The sequence below is a fragment of the Balearica regulorum genome, chromosome 6 (assembly GCF_011004875.1).
Source record: "Balearica regulorum gibbericeps isolate bBalReg1 chromosome 6, bBalReg1.pri, whole genome shotgun sequence".
Classification (NCBI taxonomy): Eukaryota; Metazoa; Chordata; class Aves; order Gruiformes; family Gruidae; genus Balearica; species Balearica regulorum.
The window spans coordinates 36841517-36856606 of record NC_046189.1 but is presented as its reverse complement, the minus strand read 5'-3'; the positions used below and the strand labels follow the sequence as shown (position 1 = coordinate 36856606).

The 15090-nt window shown below is 43.5% G+C and overlaps 1 protein-coding gene and 1 long non-coding RNA gene across 2 annotated transcripts; one reads left to right on the top strand and one right to left on the bottom strand.

Annotated features, from left to right (window-relative positions):
* Positions 1–590: 590 nt before the first annotated feature.
* LOC142602277 (uncharacterized) lies at positions 591–10250 on the bottom strand. The gene is made up of 3 exons (XR_012835940.1): positions 10113–10250; positions 4448–4575; positions 591–1734 (listed from the first exon to the last, which is right to left on the bottom strand). It is a non-coding gene; the product is annotated as an uncharacterized LOC142602277 (long non-coding RNA).
* LOC142602276 (basic helix-loop-helix transcription factor scleraxis-like) lies at positions 9326–10187 on the top strand. The gene is made up of 3 exons (XM_075755772.1): positions 9326–9862; positions 9950–10016; positions 10137–10187. Exons 1-3 carry the CDS (start codon positions 9498–9500, stop codon positions 10185–10187), a joined length of 483 nt encoding a protein of 160 aa, XP_075611887.1. The 5' UTR covers positions 9326–9497.
* Positions 10251–15090: the final 4840 nt, after the last annotated feature.

The window sequence follows — 15090 nt, the reverse complement described above, 5'->3', positions numbered from 1 at the left end:
ACAGGCTTCTTTATTTTTCTGAACGTGGGAAAGGGATGTTTGTTATATTTCTTATACATGTGAGGTTAACAGTGAATACCAGACACAGTGATCAGTCAGAACTAAAACCATCATTTACAAATTCACATTCTAAATGTCCCTTTCAGAAAGATGATGTTTTGGGTAAATAATTGCTCGGGATTGTCTAGCAGGAAGCTTACCAAGCCACGTACCTCCCAGGCAGGCAGCAGTTCAGGCTGCTAAGGACAGAATTCTGTATGGAGCTGCTTCAAAGACAGAAAAGATAACTAGACAGATCTGCCTTGGAGGCAGGTCATCAACAAGGGGATGTCTCCTAGACAGGTACCTGTTCTTGTCTGCCTGGCAAGTGAGTTATGAGCCGCTGTACAGCACCTTTCAGGCATGCAGCCGAGGCGGGTCTGCCGAGAAGGCAGGTCAGCATGCGGATACGCCTAACAGGCACACAACTACGCAAGTCTGCCTCTCCATACATTCAAAGATCCCAAGACAAGTCAAGAATTCATTTTAATGATTTCAGCAGAAAGCCATTATTTCCTGTAAGAAATCATTTTCAGTACAGCTGCTGGATATGTCAAACTGCAGTTTCTTTAATGACACACTCTTAATGCCAGATACAAGAAGAGAATTCCTCTTTACAAGGTTCTGGTAGTATTCTTAATATAAAAGGAAATGTTGTTTTATAAGATTTGGCAGCGGGTTACTACAGAGAGCAAAATGTCCTAAAGAACAGGCAAGTACAACTGGAAAAAAGAAAACTGACAGCAGACACACTAAGAAATTATATGTACTCTACCAATATCAGCACAGGTTGGCCTACTGTTTTCTCTCCCATCAATGTAAGTAACAGCAATGATTGCAGTGGAGGTTTAGTTAGAATTGGAAAAAGCAATAAAATGAATTTAAATGTCATTCATTTCAAAGGGATTAAAAATTTTAAACATTTCCGATCAGCAAGGGCTTTAGCAAAGCCATAACTCTAATCACTCGACTAAAAAGCTTTTTAATAAAGATGAAGAGCTTACTTCGCGCATAACAGAGGTATGGTTTCAGTGTGTTTGTGAATTCAGGCAGCTCTCCGTCAGGTATGCTCAGTTCAGGATTTCAAGTTTTCTTCATTACAATATTATCTGCATTTTCACGTTTTCCACAAAAGCTGAGATCGCGCACAAGCCGGCTGTTCTGGACCAGCGTTTGAAACACCGTGACAGTGTGTGCTGGCCCAAAGCAAAGCAGAAGTCTTGGACAGAGAGGGGTTAGCGACAGTCTGAAGTGAGAAAGGAAAAACTGTGACTCTAATCAGCAGTTGTTTGTTATGGAAAGGTTGTATATCTCTGTTCTAAAAGGAAGAGAAGCATGAAAGAAGAGGTCTACAAGACTCCAAAATGTGCTGTAAGATAGACAGTAAATCAGGCAAGCAGGATATATTCAGAAAACACAAGGCAAACAGCACTTGTTTAAAGTAAAACAAAACAGCTTGGCTTAATTTGGAGCACCAGTAAGCCACTCTTTGTACCTGCACAATCTTTAAAGACTCAGGATATAAGACCCTGCAGTTGTGTTATGCAGGACCACCTCGTCTGCAACCGTCACCAGGAATCTTAATGAGAGTGCCTTATCTTTTCCAAGTGATATCCCCATAGGCACCTGAAGAAAGGTCAAATAATCTTTGTAGAGGGTTTTCTGTGTCTGAAAGCTTGATCTTTGGTGTGAAATCTGTAATATATGCAAAAGACTTACTCAATAACAGATTCAAGAAAAAAAAATCCATCAGTATAATTTATTCATATACTTGCAGTATACATGAGATTGTTATAGTCTGCACAGCCCCTAATCTAAACAGTTTAAAATCAAACTTATTTTATGTGATTCTATCTACATTGATAGAGCTAAAAAATCATACCAAAAACATCATTCAATGTTTGTCTGGCATTACAGCATACCCTTTTAAGCTTTCACACTGTAAACTCTTTGTTTGCCATAATTCACCTATTATTTATTAAACCATATTATTCCAGCTCCAAAGAACCACTGAACAGACATATTCATCAACGGCTGTGTATTTAGGATTCCAAAACACTCTTTTCAATTAAAGGATGTGGAGTTTAGATAAAATTCTAAAAGTAGATCACTGTTTGGAGTCTGTTTTAATTTTTCCAATTTGTGAAATTTTCTGCCTTCCCTTTTAGGTTTAATCAGTAATTGACTAAGGGATCTTTTTAGAAAACCTTCCACATCCTTATCTAAAGGTAGATAAAAGTAGTGTATGCCTGAAACCCCCACTGCCTCAAACGTGAGTAAAAGGTCAGGGATGAGATGATTTTATTCTAAATGGCCTTCCCCATACTTTGCTACCGGGACCAAAGGAGACCCTAAAACACCTCAGAGATATTTAAGGGCTGAATTAATTTGTTCAAACTGTAATAGCCCCATAGAGGTCCTCTCCAGCTGAAGATCAGATGAAGACTGTGTCTTGCCAGATGCTACAGACAGCCTACGCGTCCACCCCTTCACTGGTACAGCCTGCTAATACCTGGTTAAATCTCTACGGAATCTCACAGGCTTTTTGCAAATGCTGAACTGGATTTAAGCAGGTCTCAAAATTGTAGTTCTGACTCTTATACAACATTTTTGCATGAGGGTGCCCTTGCGTTATCCAGAGGGTGGCCGGTAAACAGAAACCATTTCACAAAACAGTTCCAGCATGTCATAGAATCATAGAATGGTTTGGGTTGGGAGGGACCTCAAAGCCCATCTAGTTCCAACCCCCCTGCCATGGGCAGGGACACCCTCCACTAGCCCAGGTTGCCCAAAGCCCCATCCAACCTGGCCTTGAACACTGCCAGGGAGCCAGGGGCAGCCACAGCTTCTCTGGGCAACCTGTGCCAGGGCCTCACCACCCTCACAGGGAAGGATTTCCTCCTAATATCTAATCTAAGTCTACCCTCCTTCAGTTTAAAGCCGTTCCCCCTTGTCCTGTCACTTCTGGTACTTCTCAGGCTGGAGCAGAGGAGATGGGTACTGGGCAATACCGGCACTGCGTGACACTGCTGGTCGGTTGTGGCCGTGCCTGGGCACGCAACTGGGCATTAGCAGCTCACACGCCTGCCAGGCTGCCCTGGGAAAGGTGGCTCCAGCACAGCTATTTCTCTCCATGGCACTGAGAAGTTGGCTGTCTTCTTTACAACACACATTTGAAACTGAAATAGTTTTATGTTTTTATAAACACGCACATATATTCCACTTTGACTTCTCTTTTACAAAAATTGGGAATATAAAGGAATTTACCTTCAGGTGTCCTTTTAATATCAGTGTAATATTTCTAACAGCAGCTTAAAACTGGCTTCCCCATGAAGTCAGTTTGGAACCAAAGGGATTGCTAACAGCTGAGGACCAACTCTTACATTCTGCTTTTGTAACACTGAGCAATTGTGAAATAACCTTAACATTTTGCCTACAGTTCAGCAATCGATTATCATTCTGATTATGCCATCAGCTACACTGGTCACAGACAGATTAACTCGACTGGTGACAATGAAGTCAGTTCTGACTTGAACCTGAGTGACTGAAATTGAATCTGTCCTCTAATCTAATTTGAACTATGGAATCATGATCACAGTCGTTTTCATTAACAGAAGCGTAGGTATTCAATTGAAGCGCTAAAGAGAATAAAGTGAAGTATCTAAAGAATGTCAGATTTTGAGTATCTTCATAGGAGGACACTCAAGAAACTAAGAAGAGGGAAAGAAACCATACAAACAACTTCAGTTGTGGTTATATTGCAGAAGCTCCAGTAATTATACAGTCTTTCATGGGTTTTTGGATATCTTTGTATTTGTCAGCTCTAAGCACTTGAAAGAAACTGTTGAAAATACATCCTTTAAAGTATCTACAAAATCTTGTGCAGTATAGTGCTCTTCATAAAAGCGTATTGTAAAACTACAAGTATGAAAAAAAAAAGCTTTCTTTGCAAGATCTAGCAATCATGGGGAGGGGAAGATGGAACAAATCAAATGGCAATAAGCATTTTGAAGTATTTGCAATAGTTGTTCCACACAAGTGGATGATTCTACATCTCATGTTCATGTTCATTATTACAGCAGCCAAGTATTTTTTATAACTAACATTCAGTTGCATTACTACAGTAACGTGCCACCTTTATTAAAAAAAAACAAAAACAAAAACAAAAAAAACCCCAAACACTGGTATGTATGACAATTCTATGCCTATTTAATAATAGATATTCTACTCTTACCCTTCTCGGTGACCTAGAAAACTCAATGGAAGCTAGAAAAACTAGATTCTCCATGAGTGAACCAAACTGCTAAGCCTGGATCATAAGACATCGCAAAACAGACCTAGCAAACCACGAGCCTCTGAAAAGGCAAGAACATGGACTGCAGGGTAGTAAGACAGTACACAGACTGACCATCACGCTGACAGCATCTGGCAGCACACAGAAAGAGCACAAGCTGTTGGTACTTCGTCATAAGAAAGGTTTTCTTCGTCATAAGAGTCCACAACACTTTGCTGGACGGTGCTTCAAGTCCCTTTTCTCTGTAAAATCAGAGGACATTTCAGCAGTGTACGTTTGAGGCGTGGATTCACGTGGCACAGGACAGGACAGTGGAAGAGCCCCTTCTAGCCAGGCAGCCAGCTTCGTAAAGAGACACAAGCAACCACAGCTTTCATCAAAGGGCTGGATCCTCACCAACACACGGCTTTCCAAACAGATCGGCAAAGGATCTCAGCCCCCAAACCACAGACCACAGCTGAATGTTGTAGACAACATCTTCCCAACCCCCAGTCAAGCTTGGTTAGGATGAATCTAATAAGCAAGGAACTAAGGGAGCAGGCGGGGAGAGCTTTAGCTGCATTCAGTTTTAGTGAACAAAAAAGTCTCTGCACTGCTTGCAAAACATTTCGTTTCCGAGGGCAGGTATACTGTCCTTCCATTGTTTCAATTTGACAGAGAAAAGAACATGCCTTGTCATCATTCTGCTGAATGCAACCATGATCAAAAATTACTTCTGAGGCAGTTAATAACAACTTCGAGAGTATCAGCAGAATTCTGTAAAACACCACTTAGGTTTGGCAAGTTTAAATGGTTTTGAAATAACAAGTGAATAATATATTCGGATTTGCCTCCGTGGGCAGCCAGAGCAGAGAAAATTACTGTAAGACAAATTTTTTGACAAAAACTCAAGATAAACAACTCAGCTTCTCTTTGTCAAGAGTAACAGAGTGGGCGTATAAATAAAATGCAGTAGGCAGGATGTCTCTGGAGTTTAACAAGGCCTCTAGCACTCCACCACACAGAAAACTCATTAACACACCGGAGAATCATGGCACAGATCAATTCAGATGAAGAACAGAGATTGTAAGTGAAGAGATTGCAAGTGAAGAGATAAGTGTCATGCTAAATCTGGCTGGGTAGAATATCAAGAAGGGACTTGTTAGATCCCACATTAATCAACTACCAGCAGTCCAGGGCAGAGCTGGTCCTGCTCCTCCCCTACCTGGGAAATTGCTCTGCTGTAGCAGACTGCTAGTTCAAAATGTGTGGAGGATATTTATTAAAATTTGGAAGGTTCACCATCCCACCTGACATGACTTAAACACATGAAGCCTTAAATCCACCCCACGTTTAACCTTTCCTCATTTAACGTGCTCTGTGCGAGTCCTTCTCCAAAAACTTGTCTGGTGCCGTTCCGTATTTTGACTGCTCCTCAATCTTTTCTCCTTAAAATCATTCTCTTACAGAACCCATATAAGGTAAAATGCCACTTAAACGATTCTTCGATCAATGTGTATTTTATGGCAGTCACATTTATTAAGAACTGCAATAAAAGTGACAACTCCATCATCCAGGTTTGTTGTGAAGGACAGAAGTAGCTCTCACAGCCAGCCAGCCAGCCAGACACATAATGAGTAACAGTTTGTCAAATGTATTATTCTCAACTGTGTGGACATTTCCAGCCATCAATGCCCTTTATTTGTTTCTTTTTGTTAGATCCCTCCGGACTCTACCTTGAATCTGTCAGATGTGACTGAAATATCTCACGGACTTGCTTTATCAGGTAGCACAGCGTATGCTGGATATTAATTGTGCAAACAGGAGCCTCGCAGATTACTCCACACAAGCTTGCGCGGCTTGCACGCCTGGTGCCTCTTCACGAGGGAGCTCACAACGATGCCAAAATTCAGCGTTGGCCAAAATTCCTCCCTACGAGGAAGGGAGCCCCGTAGCCACTTGAAGAATCCACGCGAATGGATGGCTGATCTGAGTTTTGACTGCCTGCCATGGCTCGGAAATCTGTACTACAGATCCGTGCAAATGTTGCCCGCGACACATAGATACTTTCTCGTAGGTGTGTGCAATACTGTAGAAGGAAATAGATATGTATGTATGTTTAATGGCTTTGACGGGGACCACATTAAAGAGCATAGTCCTCCAAAAGCACAGCAGGCACGTGACAACAGGAGCACCACGGCGTGAGGCAGGAAAATATGATCACGGTTACGCAAAAAAATATTTGGTTTTATCTATAGGATAATGGTGTATTTCTGCTCCTGAATAAACAGGGGAATCCAGCTGAAGCCAGTGGGATCTGCAGGCGTGGAATGATGTTGTCAATGTTCAAGCACTCTTTTTTAAGGCATTTTTGTCTCTAAATGTCTCTTTGTTGCAAGTGAAACAATTTTGGGTTATACTTCCTATTTAATGGAAATACATTTGGAAGGCTCTTTGGCTGTGACCACAGACATTCTGAGCCACTAATTTAGATTTGTTTCTTTTGTTATCCTCTAATTAACTTGCTCTCTTCATAGGTATAGCTTTTCCAAACTGTCTTCTTCCAAATTCTTTCTTGTATACACTCCCTATTAACAGTGTTCTTCAAAAAATAAATGCAAATTAAAGAAATGCCAGCCACTACACTGCAACTATATCAATCAAGTATTTCATATTTCCAGTCTTTGGAATATTGTTGAATGCTTCCTAACAACGGCCATCAGATATCTTTCTCCATGTAGCATGAAGGCAAATTTCAGGCAAAACCTTAACACAACACATAAAATACTGCCCACTCTTCTGCTTTACATTCATGCAGCCCCATTCTTGCTTGTTATTAGCGATTCAGCAAACTGTAAAATAACAGCAATCCTGCACTACTGCACCTTCCTTGAGGAATATGCTCCCCCTAGCACTTGCATAAATGTTATCCCAATCAATAACCCAGTAATTAAAGTCACCAGCATTTTGGCCCTTTTACAAGTCTCCTTATCTAAAAAAAAACATTTCTTGCTCTACTTTTTCAAACTGCCTTGGTGACAGAATAAGAATCATTTGGCCACCCCTTTGTCCTTAACCCCTGAATTAGCTATTACTGTAATGTCAGTGAAAATCGTTTCGTTTTTCTCTGCAGACACAGCATCATCTTCTTCCTGTGTACCGCTTAGTCCTTTTCTCATTCTTCCAGTTTATCAATAAGCCATAAATTCTGATTTTGATAATGCTAGTAGTAGTTTTGTCTCGGGGTTCTTTTTGTCGAGGGGGGCTTGGATTTGTTTTGTGTTACTTCCAGTAATTAAAAAAAAAAACAAAAACAAAAACAAAAACAAAAAAACCCCAAGAAACTGAAATGCGAAGGACAGGAAAACACTGGTAAGCAAATGACTGAGTCTGACAAACAATCAATTACCTACACTGCTCAGCTCCTGGAACACACCAAGGGTGAAATCCTGCCTCCGTTAAAGTCAATGGGAGTTTTGTCATTGACGTCAACTGAGCTGGAATTTCACTCTAGAAATATTGTATGTGACTAAACGGGAGAAACCGGCACGGAAGACAGTGCAAGCTTACCTGGGAACTTCATTTCTCAGGAAACTAAAGGCAGCGCTATTGAAATTCAACTTCAGAACTTTCTAGACCATTTACTTTTTCAAAGGTTAAGCAGACAGAAGATCGCGCTTTTAACGCTATGGAAGGATGATACGGTTACATTCGCATACTCCAGGGAAAACTATCGCTTGCATGATTTTGAACACGGCTTTCCCCAGCATCTGATGATGAAGGGCCACATCCTGCTCTGCACCCCAAAGGAACTCCTTTGGATCAACGGCACGGCACGCACCTGCTTGTCCAGCCTCATATTTCTGCAGCCTTTGCTAGTAAAGTACCTCAACCTGGAGCTAAGTTTATTGCATGGAAATCACAAAAATCTCAAAAACCTTGTCCAATGGGAAATCAAAACCCTTTTCCCCTCTCTCTCCCAAGTAATATAAATAAAAATCACATTAAAGAAGTTTTGCTCACTAATACGCCAAGGTACAGTTGCACCTGGCCAACAGAGCTGCTTATCCATTTTTGCCGACAACCTCTGCCCAAAGGGAAGGGGCAACGAACGCAAACTGGCACTTTGCCATTCCAGCAGACAAACGTAGCGCATAGATGCAGCCCTGCCTGTTGGTACTAGCTGTATTTTGAGCGGGCATGACTCCCAGCCAAATATGTCAAAGCAGCTGTCTGTCCTACATGTGCGCGCCCGTGATTAAAGAGATACGGCTCTGCTAATCCAGCCCTGATTTGGGAAGAAGGGTTAATATTTAGACACCACCACCACCAACCACAAATAAGCTTCTGGGACCGTAAAAAACCAGTCAGTCAAGGCTGCTTAATCAGGTAGAGATGATTCATTTGAGAAAAGCTGCACCATGACCTTTCATGAGTTTCTGAGCACAGACAGGCTGTCAAATTTTTATGGAGAAAAGAGGTGTAATCAACTAGTGCTTATGATGACCTTTTAATAAGTGAATGGTTGAGGCAGGCACGCATTCTGAACAGAATAAGAAATCGGATTTGTATGTGCGTCTAGTGTTTGCTGGGGAAGGCGATGAAATCTGCCTCCGTGCTTGTTCTGTTAGCCCACTCCAACTAACATACACACACATATATATATATACATGAATCCACGTGTGCACAGCTGGAGCAGCGCAGGGGAGCGCAGCCCGGGTAAAGACTGCACAAGTTTCTCACCCTGCGAAGAGCCGCGGGCCGTTCCCACCGGCCGGCACCGGAAGGCTAACTGCGGCCCTGGGAGCCTCCCGGCCCCCGCCTGCCCGTCTCCAGCGCCCGGCCGGGAGGGTGCCGGCCGGCACAAGGCTCCCGGGGGCCGGTGCCAACCGCCGCCGCCGCCGTTCCTCGCGGGCTCCCCCCGGCCCCCCGCCCCGGCCCGGCAGCGGCAGGCGGAGCAGAGGGGCTTTCCGCGGGAGCCGGTGCCGGGCCGAGCCCGGGGCCCCTCGCTGCGACAGGTGGCGGCGGCCCCCGGCTAAAAGCAGCAACCGCGCCAAGCACGACCCGCCGCGCCGCCGGCGGGACACGGGGCCGCGGCAGCCACCGAGAGCAGGGGCGATGCGGCACCTGCCGCGCATAAAAGTCATGGGGCGGCGGGGCGGCGGCGGCGGCGGCGGCGGGCGCCATGAAGGCCGGCGGGGGGGCGGCACAGCCGCGGGCGGCGGGCGGCGGGAGGCGGCGGCGGGGGGCGCGGGGAGGCGGCGGGCGGCGGGCGGCGGCCAACGCCCGCGAGCGGGACCGCACGCACAGCGTGAACACGGCCTTCGGCGCCCTCCGCCGGCTCATCCCCACCCGGCCGGCCGACCGCCGGCTCTCCAAGGTGGAGACGCTGCGCCTGGCCTCCAGCTACATCTCGCACCTGGCCAACGTGCTGCTGCTGCAGCGGCGGCAGGCTGAGGGCACGGCCGCTGCCCAGCCCTGCCCGGGCCCCTGCCCGCAGCCCTGCCCGCAGCCCTGCCCGGACCCCTGCCCGGACCCCTGCCCGCAGCCCTGCCCGGGCCCCTGCCCGCAGCCCTGCCCGGACCCCTGCCCGGACCCCTGCCCGCAGCCCTGCCCGCAGCCCTGCCCGCAGCCCTGCCCGCAGCCGGGCGCCGCCGCGCCGCGGTCCATCTGCACCTTCTGCCTCAGCGACCAGCGGCAGCCGGTAAGGGCCGGCTCCCGAACACGTCGGGCGCTGTTCGGCGGAGGGTGGTTATCGGTGTCCCCCGCGGGGCTGGGACTGTCCTCGGTGTGTCCTAACCCGCGCTCTTTGTCCCTCGTACAGCACCGAGAAGGGGAGAAACCGCTGTCCGGTCCAGCGTCCAGTGGACACTGAACGGGCTGAGAATCTCGCGCAAACCTTGCACTGCCTGTAAATCTGCTCCGGGTAACGTCGGCGCACTCACGCTGTATGTTTACATTTAAGTAACGCAGCCCTAAAGGAGTTACTTTTTAAGCCTATATGCGCTTTGTTTCACTTTGTGACAGGTTTATTCGGGGTATTTTGCAAATGAAATTGAACGCTGTAGAGACAGTTGCACCTGGTGCGGCAGCTATTTTAGTGCGAGAAACGTTAAACCTAAGCAGCCGAGCCCTGAGCGTGATGTCTCCTAAACCTGTGTCGCATGATGAAACTTGAACTTCCGAACACACAGTGTCTCCCGTCAGGGGAAGCTGTCATGAACGCGTCGTGCCGTACGCCTTCAGCCCAGCTCGGGCTGCACGCAGCGCTGCCGCCCACTCCTCCAGCTGCACGCTAATTCTTGGGGCGGGGGGCTGATACCGACAGCTGACATGCTCGGGAGGTTTGAGGGACGCTGGAAGATTATTTTAAGGTGTTCGCAGAAAGTCAGGAAACTTCCAGCGAAAGCGCCACAGTTCGCTGTGCGCGCAGGCACAGCAGCGCGTCGACACGGGACGTAGCCAGGACAGGAAAGTGGAGAAGTGCTGCGTAAGCGATGCTCTTTTCTTATTAGCAGTGTGAGCCGTGCCAGTCCTTAAATAGCATGGGATGTTCCTAATTCTACCGCAAGCACGCGGTAGGGAGGGTTTCCCAAGGGCTCTCTACATTTACCCATCACCCAGGTCATTTCCAAATTGTGACCGTACATCACTGATGTCATTTATGTCCCCTCAGTTTATTAACTTGTATACTTTTTTTTTTTAGAATTGAGTCTAAAAAGCAAATATGCATGTTGTATTTTCAGTTTCGGATGTTAATGAAGGCTAATCTTAAACCCCAGGAAGCGGATGTTTAAAAAATATATAGCTAGTTTAATTTTGCAATGTTTTTAATAGTTATTTATAATATATTTAATTAGGCCTTAATTAAGCTTAACTTGTTACTTTGGGAGGCACTCTGTATTCTTTAAAAGCTTGGTAACTGTACCACTCGGAGAAGTGCTGCAAAGAATACTTGTCTCTTGGGGGTTTTTGCCTCCCCTGATGTCATTTGTTCGGTTCCCCGGGCCAGCCTTGCTGCTTTCGCCAGGTGGGAGGAGGGAAGAAGCAGCGCTGCGGTGCTCGCTTTACTTTCTGTATGGAATTTTCTCCTCTTCCCTTAGAGAAGGTGCAAAGCAAATTCTGGCGTTTATTATGAAGAACTTAGCAAGAACAAGATCTTGGTATATTGCTCATGCAACTTCACATTTTTAGTTTTTCTTCTCCCCTCCCCAACACGCCCTGACCATCTTTCCTTTATCACCATGAGGAAAAACTTGTTGTACCTACAGAACCTACCATAAACTTCTCCCTTAAAATCCTGATCAAGAAAAATACGAAAGCAAAATTCCAGTGATTTCACATCATCTTGGTCTATTCACTGATTAAAGGCTACACGCTGTATTTTCCTGGATTGAGCAGTGTTTTCTGGTTTTAAAAGGTTTCTATCGTTTGGAGTTTTTTAATGGGGAGCTTTAAATTGCTGCCAGATTACGATCTTTGTTTTGCTTTGGCATTGATTCGTGAAGCTGGAACTCTTTCATGTTCATATATACAGAGTGCTTTTTAATTTTTGCATTGTGTCGGCATGTGTGTGCGCATAAAGATTTCTACAAACGTGTCTTCCTGGATTTTTTTTTTTTAAATTAATTTGAAAAAGTTTGTCTTTTAAAAAATTATTTACTTTATAATTACAGCTGATCTTACAGTTCAGCTCTGCATTCTTATGAACACATTAAACCAAAGCATCTGATCTGCTTTACAGACAATTAATACTAAGCTATTCATTCAGCTGTATCATTCAGTATGATACACTAAAATGGCAAAAAATAATGCAGTTTGAAACAATTTTAGGAAAATTGTGCATTGAGTATGCTCTGAATTTTGCAAGTCGTAAGTAAGACAATAAAATTATTTTAAGTTTTCAAAATGTTGTGACATTATTGCAGTTTTAAGAGTTTTTAGAGTAGTTCTTGGCAAATGCAGCATGTTTGGGTTTAATAGGATATCTCTATACTTAGTTATCAAAGGAAATTAGTCCAAAAAGTCAGGTCCACTTTTGCACCATAGTATTAGCTGAAAGCTCATGACTTGAAACTCTCGTGAATAATTTGCTTAATTCTACAGGAATTTGGTGTTCTCAGTTTAAATGGGATTTTATAACTTGGTGTTCTCAGTTTAAATGGGATTTTATCGCCCTAGTTTTGTATGACGTTTATACAAAATGCTTTTCAATGACAAAAGCAGGAGCCAGCTGTTACGACTTGGCCATCTCTCCTGTTTAACGTGGCTCAGCGTAGCATCCAATTCTCTCTTTACTCAGCATAAACTGTTGAATTCAACTGGGCTTGAAGATTTTGGTATAATGCTCAGAGTTGCAATTACTAAATAATATTGGAATTTCAGTAACAGTGATTGATCATGGCAGAAATTAGGCCTCAGAGCACCATGGTCCAAATATTCATGGTAGAGACAGATAATATCTATCCAAAATAATTATGACACTGATTTCTCTAAGGAACAGACCCCAAGCCTGCATTTTTATATATATATGTAACGATATGTATTTAAATGGGGACAGGTGGGGACAGGTTCCTTACTTTTGCTGAAGTTTATTTATAATGTAAAACTTCTCTACCCCCAGGAGCTAAAAAAGATACAGGATTGACCTGTTACTGTGTAATGTTTTTTCTATAAATCTAGGGAAAAAGAATTTAATTTCTAGAGACACAGATGAATTGAGTGCTCAGATTTCACATATAAAGAGCTCACTCATCATTAGGTGTTTTATTGAATTTTTGCTGTATGAGCTTGTGCATAATATCAGTTCTATTTTTTTAACCACTTTTGTGGCATGCACAAATATATATATTTATAAGCCAAAATTTTGAAACTCGGGTGTGTAAGAGTGAGCACCTTACTTGATGGTAAGGAGTGATGCAAGTTTTTCCAGAGCTGCTGAGCACCCTCTTGTTCTGCTTAAGACATTGTCTTTTCCACATATTTGTAAGTGCTTTCTGTTTTGTATGTATGAACAGAGGCATGCCTAATGCCACTCCCATCTGTTTTCCTGTAAACACTTGGCTATTCAATTTAGATGATGCATGAATAAAGCAGGAATGGTGAGATATACACCGTTTGATCTTAGATCCTATTAAATGATTGTTAAAATATTCCAAGCATAGTACTTTGTATAAATCATTGTACTTAGCTTGGTACATCACAATATAAAACCAGCATCAAGCAAAACGAATAAATCATGTTGTTTGATTTTACTGGTTAAGTTTAAAGAAGTATTTGAACATAGTTCTTATTTATTTATGAATTAATCATAATGTAAGTCAAAGTACTTTCATACGTTAGCTACTGTTTTCAGTTCTGTTCTACAAAATGGGACTTTCCTCTCTAATACCTTCTTGGAAAATCTGCTTCTTTACAAGAATCTGTATTTGTTTGCAAAATGTACTTATATTTGCTAAAATAAACAGTATTTTTGTTACTAATTTTAACAATAAACTATGAACACTAAAGTGGGAGTTCTCTTCCATAGTCATCTCAGTTAAGATACAAGTATTTAATCTTTTTCTTTACCTTTCTGAAATCTATCCATACAAGATTTTAGCAGCATATATATGTATGTATGTACGTACACACTACAGGGCTGCCAGAATGGTTGCATTAACCATGGACCAGTTATGTTTTGGAGGCATCATTCTCATGTAAAGCGTCCCTCTCTTTAGCACTGAGAAAGTCATAGTAAGTGTCTACGCTAAAACTTAAGGTTGAGCTATCCAGCCAAGACACAAGCCACTTGTATCTACTCCAACTACCAAAGCTCCATGCATTGAGCTTCAGATTTCTAACGTGGCGTCTAAAGATGCATCCTCAGTGATTTCATGAAATTGTAGGGCTTGATCTGCAAGCTACGCATCTCTCCTAGGCTGCTTGGCATGCATTGGCGGGAGAGAAGGAAAGTGGGTAGAAAGCTTGGAAAAACGAACAAGGAGGATCCTCAGCTCGGGACCTGCGCGACATTGTAAGTGCCAAATACAGGAGGAGTTGGAGGGAGGGAGAGGATGGAGGATGGACAGAGGGGAAAGGAGGGAAGAGGTTGATTTACCAGTGGATGTTCAGCAGTTTCCAGCATCAGGCTAAACAAGCCAGTACATAAGCTGAAGAGCCCACAGGATGAGCAGTCAGTGCCATGTTTCTCTATAAGCAATTTCCTTTGGATGTTCCGTGTTTATGACCAGAAGGATTCATGGTTCCTAAGGCAGCAAATAGAATGTCACTGCAAGAGGAAAAGCTTCTCAGTCAAGTGACTATGCTAAACGTCTGCCAAATTCACCCTTTGAAAATACATTCTAGTCACCAAAATGATTCTCTGTGGCCCTTTCTGAAAGGCAATCAGTAAATAATAAATCTTTAAACATCGTACTTCACCTTACATCATCACATACTCCCTCATTATATATAGTCCATATGAGACTGTATGAGCCATTTCTCAGAAGCCATAATGGGTTAACCGTAAATTAGAGTCCACTGAAAGTCTGAGACACAAAAATCTTTTATGCCATTGGTTACTAGATTCTTTCAAAATAGACCTTCCAACTTCTTTCCACAAAAAAAAGCTGTTTTCTGTGTTTTGGCCTCTTGCACAGTGAAACACTAGACACTACGTTGAGAGAATCTCTCAAAAAATATACAACACATAGAAGAGCTGTCTAAATACCACTTTTGAAAAGAGAGTAGTAACGTCTTGATTGATAGTAATAGCTGGTGGATAATACAAGGCTAAG

What these genes read in the sequence shown, in the direction of transcription:
- LOC142602276 (XM_075755772.1), top strand. Translation starts at nt 9,498, where the DNA reads ATGAAGGCCGGCGGGGGGGCGGCACAGCCGCGGGCGGCGGGCGGCGGG. An exon ending in CCGGACCCCTGCCCGCAGCC is followed by an intron (nt 9,863 to 9,949) that starts CTGCCCGGGCCC and finishes CCCGCAGCCCTG; the next exon opens with CCCGCAGCCGGGCGCCGCCG. An exon ending in TCAGCGACCAGCGGCAGCCG is followed by an intron (nt 10,017 to 10,136) that starts GTAAGGGCCGGC and finishes TCCCTCGTACAG; the next exon opens with CACCGAGAAGGGGAGAAACC.